General features: G+C 41.8%; 1 protein-coding gene across 1 annotated transcript in view; it reads left to right on the forward strand.

Annotated features, from left to right (window-relative positions):
* HAP6 (ribophorin II (RPN2) family protein) overlaps nucleotides 1-18,351 on the forward strand; it is a 44,885-nt gene extending 26,534 nt beyond the window's left edge. The window contains exons 3-20 of the mRNA XM_086520104.1: nucleotides 11,718-11,901; nucleotides 12,021-12,110; nucleotides 12,196-12,255; nucleotides 12,335-12,404; nucleotides 12,647-12,711; nucleotides 12,791-12,845; nucleotides 12,983-13,113; nucleotides 13,284-13,399; nucleotides 13,509-13,578; nucleotides 14,129-14,227; nucleotides 14,927-15,016; nucleotides 15,095-15,234; nucleotides 15,459-15,570; nucleotides 16,368-16,448; nucleotides 16,555-16,635; nucleotides 16,746-16,967; nucleotides 17,073-17,195; nucleotides 17,667-18,351. Of these exons, the coding sequence (XP_086376230.1) occupies nucleotides 11,718-11,901; nucleotides 12,021-12,110; nucleotides 12,196-12,255; nucleotides 12,335-12,404; nucleotides 12,647-12,711; nucleotides 12,791-12,845; nucleotides 12,983-13,113; nucleotides 13,284-13,399; nucleotides 13,509-13,578; nucleotides 14,129-14,227; nucleotides 14,927-15,016; nucleotides 15,095-15,234; nucleotides 15,459-15,570; nucleotides 16,368-16,448; nucleotides 16,555-16,635; nucleotides 16,746-16,967; nucleotides 17,073-17,195; nucleotides 17,667-17,786 (1,909 nt within the window). The 3' untranslated portion in view covers nucleotides 17,787-18,351. The remainder of the gene's footprint in view (nucleotides 1-11,717; nucleotides 11,902-12,020; nucleotides 12,111-12,195; nucleotides 12,256-12,334; nucleotides 12,405-12,646; nucleotides 12,712-12,790; nucleotides 12,846-12,982; nucleotides 13,114-13,283; nucleotides 13,400-13,508; nucleotides 13,579-14,128; nucleotides 14,228-14,926; nucleotides 15,017-15,094; nucleotides 15,235-15,458; nucleotides 15,571-16,367; nucleotides 16,449-16,554; nucleotides 16,636-16,745; nucleotides 16,968-17,072; nucleotides 17,196-17,666) is intronic.
* Nucleotides 18,352-19,011: the final 660 nt, after the last annotated feature.

The following is a 19,011-nucleotide window of genomic DNA, read 5'->3' on the forward strand; positions in this document are numbered from 1 at the left end:
AGATGCTTTGTCTCTGAAATCGTTGGTTCTGGCTGTTTCCGCGATACATCATAGGAGCTTCGAGGATATGGTCGATGAGTATGCCACAGATACAGATTTTGCAGATATTTTCACACGGATACGGGATGGGGAGACAGTAGCTGGATACTCCCTTCGGGAAGGCTACTTGATGAAAAAGACTATGTTGTGCGTTACACAGCCGTTGAGGGATAAGGTTATGACTGAATGCCACTGGCCACCTTTTACGGGTCACCGCGGCATTGCTACCACCATGAAGGGGGTAGAGAGATACTTCTTTGGGCCGAGACTCAAAAAGGATGTGGAAGAGTTTATGCGCAGTTGCTTGGTATGCCAGAAGGTCAAGTTTGACAGGCATAAGGCACAGGGATTGTTACAGCCTTTACCCATACCCACCCACCCCTGGGAAAGTATTGCAATGGATTTCATTTTTGATATCCCAAGAACACAGAATGATCAGGATGATTTTTCGATTACATGGCACGTCTGAGACGATTGTCTCCGACAGAGACCCCGGATTTATGAGTTTGTTTTGGAAGGCAATTTGGGAGAACATTGGCACGCGGTTGGAGTTCTCGTCATCGTTCCACTTGCAGACTGACGGACAATTTGAGATTGCCAATTCAGTGATTTTAGATTTATTGAAGTCTTGTATCTAGATTCAGAAGAGTCAATGGGAAAAGAACTTACCTTTGGTGGAATTTGCCTACAATAACACGATACACTCTTCGACGGGAAAGACGCCATGTGAGATTGTTGAAAGTGCTGCGAAGGTTCCATCCTTCCTGAGCATGAAGATTAGATATTTGAAGCGGATGAATATTCGCGAGATTTGGATACGGCTTTTGCCAAGGTTCGCGAGACTTTGCAGGAGTCTCAAGAACGACAGAAAAAGGCAGCGGATCGCCATCGTCGTGACTTGAAACTGAAGGAGGATGATTGGGTGCTCTTACGTTTTGAGAAGGCATGCCTAAGAAAGAAAAAGGGAAAGGAGAGGCTTTTTCCAAAGCTTAGTATGCGATACTACGGACCTTTCCAGATTACTGAAAAGATAAATGATGTCTCCTTTGGATTGAAACTGCCAGATACTTGGAGGATTCACAATGCATTGCATGTGAGTCTCTTGAAACCTGTTAAGGGTGATGTGCTTGATGATTGTGAGCCTGATGAGCAACCCGAAGTGGAAGAAAACGAGGAGATCCTTGTTCCTGAACAGATGTCTAAGATCCGAATGAATGTTGAATATCATGTGATGTCCTGTGATGTCTGGTGATGTCTTGTGATGTCGTGTTGTGACTGTCGATTTTGTACATGTGCTAGATGTGTGTTCCTAGTACGTAGGTACTAACAGTCAGTGTCTGCTAAGACGGTTTATGGCTTTTGTCGGTTTTGTAGGCGTAATCGCGGTCGATTACAATGCTTTCAACAGGGGGGTATGTCACAAAGTGATGACGTGGCGGACAACAGAAACCCTAATTTTTGTCAGAAACCCTAAAATTTCTGCAAACCCTAATTTCTGCCAAAAACCCTAATTTTCGGAAATCGCGGAGGCTATTTATTATTTATAAAAGAGACATTTTATTTATTTTTTAATGATGAGCGACGCGAATCTTGCTTTTTCTCCATGCCATGAGAAAGAGAGAGAACTTGCTTTTTTTTAAAAAAAAAAGAGACTCTAAGAGAGAGAGAACTGATGCTTTTTAGTTTTAAAAGCTTTTAGGGCTCTGCTTTTGGGCATCTCTTGTACCTTTAAATACGTGGTGAGGGCTTCACTTCTCAGAGCATCTGGCCGCAGAGTCTGAGAGTGAAACCCTAACTGCTCTCCTTTACTTTGATGATTGATTAATAAAAAAAGAAATACCGAAAGGGGCGCCAGTCTTTGGGGCCAGTATCTCTAGGCACGGAACTCGGCCGAGCCAGTGCAAATCTATTGTGATCTGTGAATTGTTTTGAAGTGGTTATTTGGTGCTGTCGCGGTTGATTCTTCACTTGGAGTGTCCAAGTCTGTTACAGGCTCCATGCAAATCCGGTCCTCAACTGTTGTCAATTGCTTAATTTCTCTCTCTTTAAAAGTATTTTTCATGCTATCTAACTAGGTGTTAATACTTTTTGTTGCTCTCTCCACCCAAGCACTCTTGTTATTCTCATTAGGAATCTATTTCTAATGAAATGTTGACTATGTTCATGCTATTTTCCGTTACACACAAGTTACTAGAGCATTAAATGTTACATTGGTATCAGAGCACAAGGTTTCTCTTTTCTTGCTTAAGAAGGGAGGTCCTCAAGCTAGCTATAAATGGTTAGTATTATTAATTGCATGTGAGTAAGTAGAATAGGCATTTTTTAGCCTTGCAGTGCGCCTGCCTTTGTGCAGTTAACGGGACATCACCGTCGAGAGCTATGGTCTTAATAGTGGAGTCCTACGGGGCTTGCCTACGGCTTAACCACTATTGAGCTATTAGAAGCTTGACAGAAGCCGGTGTTGTTTTGGTGTTGAACGACCCTCTCTTCTATTCCTTGCAATTAATGGTATTCGAGCCACGGGTACAGTAGCTTGAGTGCTTTTTCTAAAGGGGTAAAGAGGAGTAGCAACTAGGGCTTGAAGTGCCAAAGTACACCTTATATCTAAAAGTTGCTAGAATGGCAAACAATTGTAAAGAGAGTGAAATAATGTTGATAACTTTGATTTTGCTAATGAGCAGGCTACTAATGATGCCCCGATGCTTGTTAACTATCTTGTTTCTAGGCTTCAACAAGCCATGGGCAATCCATCCCTCCAAAGTGAAGTGCAACGATAGCTTCGTGCTCATGGGATTCTCCAAGCTCCCCACCATGACGAGAGAACACCTAGGAAGCCTCCTTGCGAGACTTCCAAAAGAGGTCTCTCTCCGATTCAGGAAGAAGAAGAGGATCCATATGAAGGGCTCAGAAATTGCTCCTTGATGACGCATCTCCTTCTCAAAGGAGAGTTCAAGAGCCTCCACCGAAGGAACGAGAAAGAAGTGAGTCTCCTGCCACCTCGGCGGAGATGGCTCCACGAAGACGGCGGGCTAAACGCTCTCCATCACCTCCAAGACGGAGAAGACCATCGCATACTTCTCCACACCATACTCAAAGAGGGATGACAAAAAGCAAGAGAAGGAAAAGGCGAGAAAGAGGACACCCTCTTCTCCATCTTCTTCATCCTCTTCCTCTTATGAAAGTGATGGTGAAGACAGAGAAGATCAAGGTAACAAAAAGGCGAGAAAGAGGTCACCCTCTTCTCCATCTTCCTCAAATTCTTCATCTTCTGAAGAAAGTGATGCTGCAACCTTTGAACCATCAAAAAGAAGAGGCCATAGGAAATCCTATGCCGCGTGGAAGAGGTCGTCGAGGGAAGAGCTACGATGACACTTTTGGTGCTACGGACAAAGTCTTAGCCTTTATCGAACAATTCTATGCGGCGTTTGGTGATGAGGGCTCCACGGAGTCCTCTAAGCTACGCCATGTAGCTATGCACTTTCAAAAGTCTGCCAGACAATGGTGGTCTAGCCTATAGGCCAACTGTGAAGCTCCACGAACATGGAAAGCTTTAAGAGCTTCCATTATGAAGCAGTTTTTGGCCACCGATGCCAAAGACAAAGTACTCACCGAATGGCGAAGCTTGAAGTTCTCTCCCTACGAATCCATTCACAAATATGTTGACAAGTTTTGGGACTTACAACTCAAAGCCACTGTCTTTAAGAAGTTGGATTTTGGAGAGCAAAAGCAACAATTTTGTGTGGGCTTTATTGAAGAAATGGCAGAGTATGTCAACTCACAAAGGCCACGCACCATATCGGCGGTTATACACCATACTATGGTGGCTTCTCGAATCAATTTCCAAACGGGTGCTAAAAGAAATTCTAAGCCCACGGAAAACAAGGGTTCCAATGAGCCTAAGGGGAAGGACAATGTCCAAAAGTCTCCTAGGGCAACTCCAACAAAGCTAAAGAGAAGGGAGTTTACAAAGGCAAAAATAAACTCTCTCCTGAAGAGCTTGAGCATTATCGCAAGGATAACCGTTGTTTCAAGTGCGGCGAGCAAGGGCATGCGTACCGCGCTTGTCCCCAAAAGAACACCCGCCATAAGCCTCCTAGAGCTACCTTGGTCGAAATCCAAGAGGAGGAAACTCACCACAAAGGATCTCCTCTATGCCTTGCTTGGGGAAAAGTAAGAGAACATGATGCTTTTATTCTCTTTGACCTTGGTTCTACTCACAATTTCATATATCCACAGAGTTGGCCATCAAGCTAGGCATACAAGCTTACGAGATGGGAGATGTCCTACCCGCAGACGATGCTTTCAAGGGGCAAGAAGCTTCAGTCACTCCCTTAATCGGGAAATTGAGGCTCCATGTCCAAAGGTATGTGGACGAAGAGGACTTCTTTATCTCTCCTCTCAAGCATGAGGATGTCATCCTAGGGACACCATGGTTTGATTGCATGGCTGCCAATGTTAAATTCCCTGAAAGGAGAATCTCCTTTAGGTTCAGGGAAAAAGATATATACATAAATGCTAAGAAAATGGGTAACACCATACCATTTGTACATACGCAAGCTTTCAATAAGTCAATAAAGAGCTCTATTTCCGTGTACATGATTTTTGTTAAAGACTCTCAAAATGAACCTAATGTTTTAGCAAAAGAAAATATACACAATCAAAAGGAATTAGAGTTATCCAATTTTCTCAAGGGGTTTCAAGATGTCTTTATTGACGACATCCCTCGTGAGCTACCTCCTAAACGAGGCAACGATGACCATGCAATTGAACTTCTTTCAGGAAGTTCACCGCCTAACAAACCTCCTTATAGAGTTTCTTAAGCTCAACAAGAGGAGATTATGCGGCAAGTGCATGAGTTAGTTGAGAAGGGCATGGTTAGGCCTAGCTCATCTCCATTTTGTTCTCCTTTTTGTTCTCCTGTGCTATTAGTGCAAAAGAAAGACGGCACATATCGCATGTGTGTCGACTATAGAGCACTAAATAGGATCACTATCAATAATAGGTTTCCCGTTCCACGGGTAGAAGACCTATTTGATAAGCTACAAGGATCCACCTACTTTAGTAGGATTGACCTAAAAAGTGGCTATCATCAAATAAGGATAGTTGATCAAGACATTGTAAAGACCGCATTTCGCACTACGTTTGGTCTTTACGAATACATTGTCATGCCTTTTGGCTTGACCAATGCACCAGCCACATTCAACCACTTGATGGAGAAGCTATTCAGGCCTCACCGAACCTTTACTAGAGCGTTCTTTGATGATATCATCATCTACTCTAATTTATTAGACGAACACACACCGAACCTTTATTGGAGTGTTCTTTGATGATATCATCATCTACTCTTATTTATTAGACGAAGACAAGCAACACCTCCAGGTAATATTTCAATTTCTAAGAGAGAATAAACTTAATGTTAATGGAAGAAAAGTGAATTTTTCTTACAAGAGATTCAGTATTTAGGTCACATTATCTTTCAAGAAGGCATCCAAATGGATCCATCAAAATTAGAGGTAATAAAAGGATGGCCTAAACCTAGGAATGTTCATGAACGAAGAAGCTTTATAGGTATGTGTGCATACTATAGATGCTTCATAGAAAAGTTCTCACTAATAGCAGGACCATTACATGACCTAACAAAGAAGAACATTAGGTATACATGGTCTGCTAAGGAGAACAATGCTTTCGAAAAGCTTAAAGAAAAGCTTATCTCTCAACCTGTGCTTACACTACCGGATCTCTCAAAGCCATTTGAGGTCCAATGTGATGCTTGTGGTGATTGCCTTGGAGCTGTTTTACTCCAAGAAGGGCACGCCGCAGGCTATGAAAGTCGAAGGCTCGACCCTGTTGAACAAGCTCTAGGCATATATGAAAAGGAACTCCTCGTAGTTCTGCATGCCTTAGACTCATGGAAGCACTATTTATTGGGGACTCGCGAACGGATCACCAAAGTCTTAAGTACTTCATGACGCAGACCAAGCTCTTCGACAAACAAATGAGGTGGGCAAATTTCCTTTCGCAATTTCATTTTCATATTGCTCACATTGCTGGCAAGCATAATCAAGTAGCCGATGCACTCTCAAGACGACCGAGAGTGAATGCGGTTTCCATAGCAACTCACAATGATCTATCTTCTATTATAGATGAGTATGCTGTTGATCCCGATTTTAGAGATGTGATTTCAGCCCTTGCATTAGGGAAGAAAGAGGAACCATTTACATTACAAGATGGTTATCTTCTCTATGGCAATAGACTATGCGTTACTAACTCACTACGTAAGAAAGTAATGTATGAATCTCATGCTCCTCCTTATGCAGGCATAAAGGGATTCAATCTACCCTAAAGGGGATTGAAACATATTTCTATTGGCCTACCATGAAAGCAAACATACAAGAGTATGTTTCTAAATGTGTGGTATGTCAAAAGACGAAGTTTGATAGAGGGAAGCACTTGGATTGCTTCAACCCTTGCCAATCCCTAATCACCATGGGAGAGCATATCCATGGATTTTATCTTTGGATTGCCTAAGTCTATCCATGGGAATACAGGAATATTGACGATAGTAGATAGGTTCAGTAAACAAGCGCATTATATACCTGTCAAAAAGACTATCAAAGCCCATCAAATGGCAACCCTCTTCATTTCACGAATCTTCAAGTACCATGGCTTGCCAATGTCCATAGTGTCGGATAGAGATCCTAGAATGACCAGTAATTTCTGGAAGGGTCTCTTTGAGAATTTAGGAACAAGACTAAATTTCTCTTCGGCTTATCACCCGCAAACGGATGGCCAAAGTGAAATAGCTAACCTAACAATCCTCGATCTACTAAAAGCCTATGTAACAGAAGTAGATCAAAGATCCCAATGGGAGAAGTACTTACCCTTAGTGGAGTATGCCTACAATAACATTGTAGATACTTCCACGGGAAAAGCACCTTTTGAGGTAATTGTGGGAAGATCTAAAAGTCCCCTACTACTTAAGGTACACGGGAAGATCTTCGCTGCAGATGAGTATAGCCGAGGCCTACAAGAATCTTTCCAAAAGATTAAGGATGCTATCACTATCTCACAACAAAGGCAAAAGGATGCTGCTGACAAGCATATAAGAGCCCAAGCCAAAGAAAATGATTGGGTCTTACTCAAATTTCCCAAGGTTCGATTAAGGCACACGACGGGCAACAATCCTACGGGACACCAAAAGTACGATGCTAAGTTAGCAAAAAGGTACTATGGTACCTTCCAGATTCTTAGGCAAATCAATGAGATGGCCTATCAACTCAAGTTGCCCAGCCATTGGCTCATACACAATGCTTTTCATGTGAGCCTATTAAAGCCTTACAAAGGAGAGCCACCTCAAGAACTTACTATTGAAGACCCACCGGAGATTGAGGACCAAGAAGAGGTGCTGCAGCCCGAGTCCATTCTCCGACATGAAGACAAGGTACTAAGAGGCGGTAAGACTATCCGACGATATCTTATTAAGTTTAAGAATTATCCTTTTGAAGATGCTAGATGGATGCAAGGCATACAATTAAAGGATAACCTAAACCTTGTCAATGTTTACAATGCTTCCCTAGAGTAAGCAAATGTACAAATGTTAAAAATGAACAAAGTTTTTGTCTTATAAGACTCTCTTTTTCTTTATTGTGCACAAATGTGTAGTAGTATGCATGCTTAGATAAAGTTTGCGGAGACGACGTCTCCCGAACACCAAGTAGAGCTTGTCACTCTACTATGGAAGATTGATAGGACTAATGTGCAGACATGCTTGCGGCAGCTTAGGCTCTCAAGCGCCAAATGGACCAGTCATCCATTCTGGAACGATGTCGTAGGGTAACATAGGGATCCTCTACCCGCTAGGAAAAAGGACTAATGAATATGTTTTATCTTCTCTACCCCATAGTCGAGGACGACTATAATTTCAAGAGAGAGGTAATGTCATAAAAACTAATATCTAATTCTCATAAATGATTTTCTAATGATTTTCTCATGTTAAATTGATCATTTAATAAGGGGAAGTGCCAAGGGAGAAAAAGCTAGAATATTGGTTAAGCTGGCAGATTGGCCACAGTAGGGACCCAAAGGAGGGAAAATAGGGATTCAAGGGGGGACCATCTGCAAAAGAGCAATGTGCAACAATGGGCTTAAAAGACCCTAAGGTTCGGCCCATTAAGACTTCCAAAATACTAAGGTTCCAAAATTCCAAGGTTGTGTCCAAAGGTCAAACATTAGGGAAATTGGATGCTTTGTGTGTGTCCCAAAAGTCTTCATGCATCTCTACATAGGAGGGGGCGAGCCCTAGTTGTAGGAGATGAGAGAGACTCACATACATACACACAAGCTCCCTTTACACAAAGGGAATGAGGGACACATGTCAGCTCCCTAGCCCAGATGCCCACAAGGTGTACTCAAATCCTATTGGATGGCCTTGGAGGTGGACCAATGAGAATTAGGCTAGAGTAAGTCTAGTTTAATTAATTTAAAAACACTTAATAAAAGAACCAATAGGAAATAATCTCTCTAGAAGACTATTGGACAGTCTCCCAAGGGGTCCAATGAGCATTCAACAGCCCTATGGCTTGCCTGATTCCTATTGGCCAGGAGACAAAGGGGTCCAATGAGAGTTTAATTGCATTAATTAATTAGTAAAAGCTCTCACAAAAGGGAAAGGGGGACACATGTCAAAAGGCTATCACTTATGCTGCTTAATTTCCATTGGCTAGGCCTGGGAGGTCGAATAGGGTTGTAGCATGAGCAGTTAGCAAGGGGGGTCGACCAAGAGAGAGAGAGGGGGCTGATTTTCTCAAGGCATTATGGCATTACACACTCACACTAGTCTATGTGTGGAGTAAGAAGACTCTCTCTCTCTCTTCTCAAGCTTTAATGGAAGCTTATCACCTACTCCAAGCTTGTGAGAAGGGAGGCCTACACCAACAACTCTTGGCTTTGTGATGCAAATCCAACCAAGAGCCAAGCTTCAATGCATGTTCATCTCCTCTACCATGCTAATTACTAAGCTAAGCTATGCTAATATGAGTGATTATGTGAGGAGATTTACATCTTTCTCGTAAGAATACTCCTTCCTCTTGATCTATTCTCATACCCCACTAGCTCTCACCATCTTCGAAGGTGTGTGAGGTGAGGGAATTGATGTTGTGTTTAATAAGTGTTGTGCTTAGTGCTTGAAGTTTCCATCTTCATAGCACTAGCTAGTATTGAAGGAACACAAAGAATTGTATTGTAAAATGTCTCTCTTGATGGGAGAAACCATAATACAAAGCCTTTTGGAGGGGGGACCGGCTCCATGCAAATCCGGTCCTCAACTATTGTCAATTGCTTAATTTCTCTCTCTTTTGAAGTACTGTTCATGCTATCTAACTAGGTGTTATACTTTTTGTTGCTCTCTCCACCCAAGCAGTCTTGTTATTCTCATTAGGAATCTATTCTAATGAAATGCTCACTATGTTCATGCTATTTTCCGCTACACACAAGTTACTAGACCATTAAATGTTACAAGGCAAGTTTTATTGGTGTATCAATGGCTTGCTGCCAATGCGTATGCACTTCGTCAATCGGGTGCTGGGTCAAAATTTTTGCATATTGTGGATCCTTTGCAAACTTGAGCAATTGCTTTGCACCCTCATCAACCTATTTTCCGTATCGCCTTCCGTTTCAGAAGTGTGTCGCGATAAGAGGAACGGATTTCCCAGTAGAAGAGAAATCATTTGTGCTCTGATACCACTGTCAAAGACTTGGGCAACCCAAGTTGAGAATCCGGCACGACACACGAGAGAATCACTTAAAATTGTACAAACCATTTATGTAAGAGGGTTCCATAACTGGAAAATTGGCTCTAGAAGTCGATGAAGCATGTCCACGTGGCACACAGAGCCATGTGCACGTGACACCTTGAGAGCATTTGGACGCAGAGTCTCTGAGAGAGTTGGACCCTCTGGAGTTGTACCTTGTCGAATCAATAATGAAGAAATACCGAAAGGGGCGCCAATGCCGTCTAGGGGTGGAACTCCGCCACTCCGTGTCTCGCGTGAATCCTCTCTCTCCTTAAAGTTGTTTTTGAAGTACTAAAAGTGTTGTCAAGTGTGTAGATTGCGGTCATCTCTATTTTTCCGTCGATCACTTGCCGGAAGTGATTACATGGTGTCATGGCGTGCCCAAGTGGAAGGAACTGGCCGAGAGGACAAGAAGAACCGACCTAGAAAGTGTGACCAAGGGGCCTAAATAGAAGGGGTTAAGGTTTTTAAATAGAAACCTAACCCTACTCGACATGAAGAGCATGGCCGAGGGGCCTAAGCCCTAACTAACAAAAGCGTAAGGGTTGAACTGAAGATTCCGTATTTTGCACTAACCTTCCACGTGGCATTGCTGTATGAAATTCTGCGTTTTGTGCTGGCTGCAGAACTGGCAGTTTTACGCCATGCTTTTGGGTGCAAGAGCTTTCAAAAGTGATGCTTTTGGGCATCCCTTGTACAGTTTATAAGTGCCTAGAGGGTCACTCTTTAGAGAGCATCTACCGCAGTCTTGAGAGTGCCGAACCCTAAGGGAGTTGTACCTTTGCGAAGCAACAATAAAGAAATACCGGAAGGGGCGCCAGTCTTTGGGGCCAATGCATCTGGGGATGGAACTCTGCCTTTCCGTGTCGACTCTCCTCTTCTCGCTCTCTGTCTATTCAATTTCAGTTATTTGCAGATTTTGTTGCTATTAACTTCTCACTTGGAGTGTCCAAGCGTGTAACATGATTAGAAAAAGCTTCATTTGTAATAAGCACAATTGCATACAAATTGTGCCTCAATCTCCACCTCCTCCCTACAAAGTTTGCGTAACCGGGCTTCTTGAGGAACGCTTGCTGCTTTGCTTGACTCACTTGCAAGCTATTGTGGCAAGACCCTTAGCGGCTTGATCACTAATCTTCGCTATGTGGTAAAATTAGATCTACGTATGATAAACACTGGATCGATAAAGCTATCATGTGTTATGATGAAGAAAGGCTTTGTCGGTGCCATCTCATGTCCCCTCTATGTGTATTTACCTATCTTATTACCCGAGATGCACAAAATTGGATCCCGTAAAAGCATTACGGTCTCTTCTTTTCAGGAAAGAGTCAGTTTTGGCTTCACCCTGGGTGCACCAGCCTACTCAAAATACTTGTTTGGCTTGATGAAGGGCTATTGATCTATCACATTCTTTTCTCTCAGTTCTGGGCATGCATTTGGGGCCTCCACCCTTCGGATTCGCTGTCGCATCTCTTACTTCATGTGGATGATAGCTCATGCAGGGCTGCCTGTGGGGACACTGTTTTTGAGTTTGCCCTCAGGCTCAAATGCTTTGGTGTGCCATCACTCTTTCTTGCTTTGTTGGTTCATACCTTTTCTTAATTCACCCTCACACAGGGCAGGATCTATCGGCACCATGCTCTCCCACAGTTTGGATGGGTTTTTGTACTTTCCCAGAGGATAGGCTCCTTGCAGCATTCTTGAGACCCATTATAAATTATAATACATATCTGTTTCATTGCGAAAAAGATAGACAAAGAGAAAAAGGGGGTGGGGGCAGACCGATTGTTCAGAGGCATCTATGCACAATGCGAACTAATCAATCTCAAGTCATGTCAAGCATGAATACCCATCATCATTTCATCCTAATGTTTGCATGTTTACCAGTTTGGAGGATAAGTACCAACTTCTTAGATCTTTTCAAGTTTTGGGAATAAGACACGAAGAAGCGACAACTTGTGATGTTGTTGGAAAAGTTTTGACATCGTCAAGTTCTGCTGAAAAGGATTTATTTTTTGCCTCAAAGTGTGGCGAGGCACTGCGATGCTCATTCCCAGAACCTGATCTTAAAGTGAGTTCTTTGTGCGAACGATCCCCCCCCCCCCCCCCCCCCCCCCCCCTCCCCCTCCTCTCTCTCTCAATGGAAGACAAAAGATGTTTTTAATGATTCCTTTGTTACTTTTATTCCAGGTCACAGTTTCAAACTTGTTGTCATCCTTGGAAAACAAAGAGGGGTTGTTAGATGTTCATTATTCTATTGGAACTCTAGCTGTCTTGAAGGTCAATTCTACCAACTGCAATGAAAGATCTTTGATAGGTTGTGCAATTGTGAGAAAAACTCAACTCATGTTATTTTTCTAAGCAGAATTGGGTCAAAGACCAGGTTGTTTTGGAAGATCCAATTGCCATCTTTCAAAAGATAAAGGTGACTTTCTGATCTTGTGTTGAATTGGTAACTCACGATTTCTTGGATAGTATTTTGAATATTTTTTGGCACAAGTCAGGCACTTGGTGAAGAGGATGGCACCTGGAAGTATGATGCAAATGATGATGGAACCAGTGCAAAGGCTGCAGGTACTTTTGTCAAGTGCAAGTGTTTTAGAATGATTAGCTCAGTGTTTTTTGGGATTTGAGTTCTAGTTTTTGTGTAATTTATAATTTGTAGTGAAAACAGGCTGTTATACTAGTTTCTGTGGATACATAGCATGGATAATGTACAGCTTTTCTTGTAGGAAGCTTCATGAGATTAAGCAGCTGAAAACTTACGTTTGACAGGCGATAACATGCTTTTTGTATCGCTGGTTTGAGGTTTTCAGGAGTGGCTTTGGAGACGCTGGCTGATTTATTGAAGCTAGCAAGTTCAGCCTTTGATGATGCAAAGGCAAGCAATCAATTTCATTACTCAAACTATCCAACTTACCAGATTCTTACTTTCAATTTTTGTAACTTTTGCAATGCAGATTCGTTATCTCGAAGGAGTGACAAGCAAGTTGTTCGAGTTCCTAGAGAAGTACGGTATGCTGCTAACAATTGATCCTTTTTTTTCATGATGGGCTTTGCATGCAATGTTAAATTTTGCCATGGAGCATGTCTTATTCTACAACGCATGCCCATATTTCAAGGAACATAATATATTGTTTTACTTTCGGCAGAGGATGGCACTCAATTTATTGGTGAAAGGGGTGTGGATGGCTTCTATGGTGGGGGTGGTCCTCTGGCCGCAACGTCCCAGGTTATGAAAGGCGTAACGGCACTTGCTTCTCATACATCAGGACAGATTGAGGTAATCTAAGTTTGTTTCCTTTCTCTGCCTTGTGATTCAACTTTATTCCTTTATATCCTTTTGACTATCGTGTGATGCATTCGATCCATCTCGTGCATTCAGGTTTATTGTTTTCAAAGCGTAACATGCCTTTAACCTGAGAACAAACTTGGTTTTCTGGTCTATGGAAGGTCTCTGCAGAAAAAGTTCTTTCGATTTCAAACTTTTTCTTGACTGCTGGCATTCAAGGGAGCCTCTCTGACATGTTTCATGTGCTGGATGCACTGGGCGCACTTGATGAGAACTGGTAATTTGGTTAGCTAGTAAACCATGCTTGCCAAATTGATGTTTCATCATTATTTTTTTCAGCAGGTTAAGTTTCTTGTGTTCCCCTGCTTGCCTCTCTGCTTTTTCAGCTTATTAGTACCTGTTGTTCTGTCGGTACATCCAACTGTACTTTCTTTGTCAACAATGGAGGCACTCAAGGTATTGCATTTCTACTTTAAAAATGATCATTCAAGAATCTTTGTCCTTCATTTCTGTAGTGACGTTGTTGTCCTAAATCTCTGTCAATGCCACAGTTGTAACTTGCATGAAGCTGGTATCGCATTACTGGTAGCTCATGTCATATAAGTATGCCAAATCGAACTCATTTCTATGAGTTTTGACCACGGATTGGTAATTTGGTATGCACGATTTCTTAGTTCCTTTGGATACTGCCTCTTAGATGTTAAGAACAGATAGCTGTAGCCCGAAGACTTGCCAATAGGCTTTTGAGTCATGAGGCAGGGGCTTGAGAAGATTGGCATAGTGTGGGGTCTATTAATATGCTTTGCACGCAAGTGTACTCGTTGTTTCATTCCCTAATGATGAGATTTAGTGGTTGGTCAGCACTTTTGGGCAAAGAACTCAAATATGATTCTTGTGATTTTATCCGTCAAGTGTAATGCAATATTTTCCAGCCATGCCTTGAGGTTCTCTCTTAGAGAGTCATTTGATTTTTACCGTTTGCTTATGCTTTACCTTTTGTTGTCAGATTTCAACTACAACTGTCCTTGGATCACCAGTTGAAGCCTCTGTCACTTTGAGGAAGGCAGTGCGAGTGAACGAGAAAGATCCTTTCTTATCTAATCAGGTTTGTCTCGATGAATTTGGGGTGTAACAAATATTAGAAGAGAGGGACATGATGAACAACACCCCTAGTTAGATCCAAGTCTTCAGTCTTCTTCGTTCTGACTAGGCTCACGTCCAACTATAGAAAGGAACAGCTTCTGATGTTAGCTTTATGAAAAGGACATTGATTTTCGGATGGTTGTAACTTACCTCTTTTGATGGCCTGGAAAAGGGGGGGGGGGGGGGGGGGGTTCACTAAATGTTTATTGTATGCCAGCTTGGTCCCTCAGGCAAGTCCATGTACAAAGATACATGTCTCTGGGTATCGTGGGTGGAAACAATTTACAAGAACAGGGGAGTGTATGTGTCATATGATCCATTTGTGCCTGCATGCATGCATTCTTTTCCCTCATATGCCACGAGTATTTCAAGCATGCATCCTAGGTATCTTTAGGGCTGACATTATCTGTTCTTTGGTTTTGCGAGGGCCTCTTTGTACCCTCTTTTGGAGGTTCCCCCCCACTAGCTTTCTCATCTTTGTAACATCTTTTCAGTTTAACCCTCTCCATCCCGCTTTATGCCTTGCCATTATATTGATTGGCTTCATCTGGCATAACTGGTGTGATGATTAATGATTCTGTAAAAATATTATTAAAAAATTATGAACAGAGAGATCTGAGGTGGTAAACTTTAGAAATAATACTGATCCAATCTGTCTCAGCTGCTCGACTCTGATGAAGATAAGGCTACGCATACCTTGAATATCGTTCATAACAAGGTTGATATTGGTACCTATGACCTCACTTTCAAGGTGAATATTGCTTTGGCCGAATCTATTCAACTTTTTTTTTTGGGTTCTTCGTATCAATTTAGTGAATGTGAAAAGCAGGTCAAGCTATTGAAAGAAGGCAAGTATGCTGCAGAGACTTATCCCACAAGGAGGGTCCTAGTCACTGGAGTGGTCTCTATTGCAGAAGTTGAAGTAGGCGTGCTTGATAGTGACACAGGCAGTGCGGATTTCACGAAAAGGTATGCTTATTTCTGCCTGCTTAAATGTGAACCTTAAAATTCTGTGAACCGATTTGGTGGTAATTTTGGCTTGGATTTTATCTATTTGAATCAGAACTTGTATGCTTTTGATGTCAAAAGCAAAAGGGGACTCAAACCTGTTGATCCCTTCAAATGCCACTTTAATATGTTGTATGTTTTCACATTCGGTTTGATGCTTTTAACATGCCATATGATTTTGATAGGTGGAATCCATCAACCAAGGAGGTCGTAGCTTTATTTGCAACCCATCTCCAAAAGTTGCGGTTTGCATTGGATGTGCTTTCACCCAGCAAGGAACCATTCAAGCCACATCAGGTTTTGTGTACTTTATAAAACGGCAATTTTCTGCCTACTAGGCTGGGCCTGTGCTTCTTGAACTGGGTGTTCCATTTTATGATCCTTTCGACGTATCATTAGAAATTGGGACTGTTTCACTTTTGGACTGACAGTAAGACTGATTTTGCTGTGTGATCTTGTTGAGGAAAATTACACTCGAAAGAGTTTGGCTTTATTATTACTTGTGTAATTTTATCGGTGCAAGAGTAGGACCTCTGTTAGCAATGTGGAGTATTCCCTCCAACTTTGGCTTACTGTACTTGTAGATTGAGTTTCTGAGGTCCCGTGCAGTGAGAAAAAAGAGAGTTATTTGGAGCATATTAACGGTGGCAGTTTAAAGTGCTATTTTTTGAGATAGTGAGATTTAGGAAGTCCATTGTCAAAGGAAGATTTTTTCTGCAGATTTAGGAAAATCCTCTAGTTGTAAGAGCTATGTTCTGTGTTCAAAGTCCCCCTTGGGAATAGGAGTAAAGTCGAGACCAACTCTATTTTTTTAATCTTCTTTCGATAGTAATGAGTGTTACGTTTGACTCATTTTTCCTATGGTTGCAAGACTTGTTTGTAATCTCTAACATCTGCTTTACCTTGGGGATGTGGCCCTGAGGCATGTTTTACGCAACGACTTTTCCTCAAACAAACAAGTAGGGCTTTGTGCTTCACATAGATAAACCTTATTTTAAGTAAAAGTTCAAATCTATATGCATTTTTATGCTCTTGTAGAGTCAAGAGTAGATCAAAGGTTTGGTTGTAAAGCTGATTAACTGTTTCCTTTCTAGGCCTTTCTTAGGTTGAAGCACGAGACCATGGAGCACTTATTTCTACTGAAATCTAGTGAGCAAAAGCTGGAGCTGAATTTGGTATGCTTGTTTGATCTGATCTTTCTGTCATTCTACAAATTGGTGCTTTCTACCACTCAGTTTAGTCACATATCATACAAGCAAAGTTTTACCTTTTTTGGTACAGGATCTTTTGGGTCTGGTGGAGAAGCTCAACTATCTATCTGGCATCTACACGATTGAGATTATCATTGGAGATGCTGCCATGGTAAGAGTTCACTAAAGACCTGCTTTGTCAAGATCTTCCTTGTCTGTGTAAGGAATGGTTTGTGAGATTCCTTCTGTTTTTTGACAAAAACTGCTGTTTGTTTCAACCAGGAAAATCCGGTCATGTGGAACTTGGGAACTGTGGAACTGGACCTGCCAGAACCACCCGAAGGGACAGTGAAGCCAAGCGCTCTTGCACTAGCCACATCAAAGTATGGGCCAAAGCCTGAGATTACCCACATTTTCCGTCCCGCTGACAAACGAGCACCTCCGACCCTGTCAAATCCTTTCTTGATCTTCTCTCTAGTCCCTTTGTTGGGATTCCTAGTTGGGGTACTGCATGCTTTGCTCTATGTTTATTCAGGCAATACGAGAATCTATATTGTTTCTACAAGTCTTTAAGGAATTCCAACTCTTTTGTTTCATCTGTGTTTGTAGTTGAAGCTGCTCAACACAAACATGAAGAACTTCCCATCATCAGGGCTTCCTACAGTTGCTGCTCTCTTCTTCCATCTGGGTATTGCAAGTATCTTGGGATTGTATGTCCTATTTTGGCTGAAGGTCAGTAGTAGGAATTTGCATTGTTTTGTGCTACTTTAGCTTAGTGATTAAAATGGCATTATGTAACAAGTTTTACTGTTCTAACTTCAACTCGAAGAAGGCTGTGGGGCGTGTTCCTGTGCTCCTTTTGCAGCTATTAGGGTTGTTGGGTAGTGAGCTTAAAGGGTATGGGGTACGCGGACAACTAATAAATTCGTTCATGGGTGTGCACGTCATGTCCTTCCATGCATGCATGTCTACATCATTGCGTCCATATAATATGCATTGTATATATGTGGTGTATGTGATATATGGCATGCTTGTATGCATGTGAAATTGTGGTTTCCTTATATTGATCTCAAGGACACTATTTTTTTTAAAGTGTCCTTTCTATTGGAGACTTTATGTTGGATGAAGTCCGTGGTGTAATGCTATTTGATGGTTGTAAAGGCAGTGATGTGAGCTTGATTGCCTTGTCCCTTGTGTGTGCAGTTCAATCTGTTCCAGACCTTGAAGGCACTTGCAGTTTTGGCAACAATGCTGATGGTGCCAGGGTACTACACACTGTCGCACCTTGCGGATTCATCATCTCCGAAGATAAAATCTGCATAAATTACAGCCATTTCCAATTCTTGAAAGCTCATCCAGAGGGATGATTATCAAGGCTAGCTAAGAGTCTCAGAAAGTAGCAGCCTGATTTTACCCGACCAAGGTTTTGCTCATGAAGTACTGGGCTCTATGCCTTACAAGTTAACCTTTAAGGTTTCTTGAGGTGAGATGGGGGCCATGCAGAAATTAGTTGAGTGATCCCCTACTTTTCCATCGGCTGTAGTTTTGAATTGTGGATGATGATGTGGTAGTTCATTATGCTCGTTGGTGCTCTTCTTGAATCGCAGTTCTTTAGTAATGAGAGAGCTATTTGGTTCATTTCCAAACGGGAAGGCCTTCTGTTGCAACTACGGTGTGCATCGTAAATTGTAATGTAGCAGCTTGAGAAAAAATGGCTTACACCTCTTTGCTGCAATTCTAAGGTGGTCTTGAGATGTGAGAACCAATGATGGTACCTAAATTTCTGGACTTAAGACAGACTACAAACTATAGCAACTTATATGAAAACCTTGTCTTATTTGCTTGTTTCAAAGTTTGAAAATCTTGTAATGTTAATTGTGTTGTTAGATGCTGGCTGTCTTCAGAAGAGAGCGACACTAAGAAATGGTCAAGAAGCTCGCCAGCTATGCTTGATGTATCAGATGGCAGCTTGAAATATAAAACATCATTTCCATAAAGAAAAGAGAAATGGAAAGACTAAATTAATCATCAGATAGGCAGCTATCCATAATGCACGCAATCTTACACCAAAGAGTTAGATGCATTTTTGGTAAGTCATGGAATAAAATGCCAATGTATATTATTGTAGAGCGCTCAACAAAATGTTCTTACGAGGTAAAATAGGTCATTTTGGAGTTGGCATGCTGTATAGTTACATGTCAGTTTTGTCACGTGTTTCGCCCGAGTTCGTTATGTGTGATATATGTAATCAATAGGTGTCCCCCTAAAGAACCATGGTCTACCACTTTTCACGAAGCTTGGCATGCAAGAATCTATCTATTGGTCAATTTCATGTCCTTGGTTGCTTGGTCTATTCTTTGAGCCTAGGAAAAAAAAGAAAACATTGGATGATAAAGCTTGTAATTATGTTTTCATTGGTTAAGATTTAGAAAGCAAAGGTTTGAGGTTGTATCAGTATCCTCTTGCACCATGCGCATCTTGATTATTCAAGATGTAGTTTTGTAGAAGATATACTTTAGCCTGGTTAGCTTGTACCGAAGGAGACGGA

This window comes from Adiantum capillus-veneris, chromosome 9 (genome assembly GCF_014529385.1).
Source record: "Adiantum capillus-veneris isolate H3 chromosome 9, ASM1452938v2, whole genome shotgun sequence".
Taxonomy (NCBI): Eukaryota; Viridiplantae; Streptophyta; class Polypodiopsida; order Polypodiales; family Pteridaceae; genus Adiantum; species Adiantum capillus-veneris.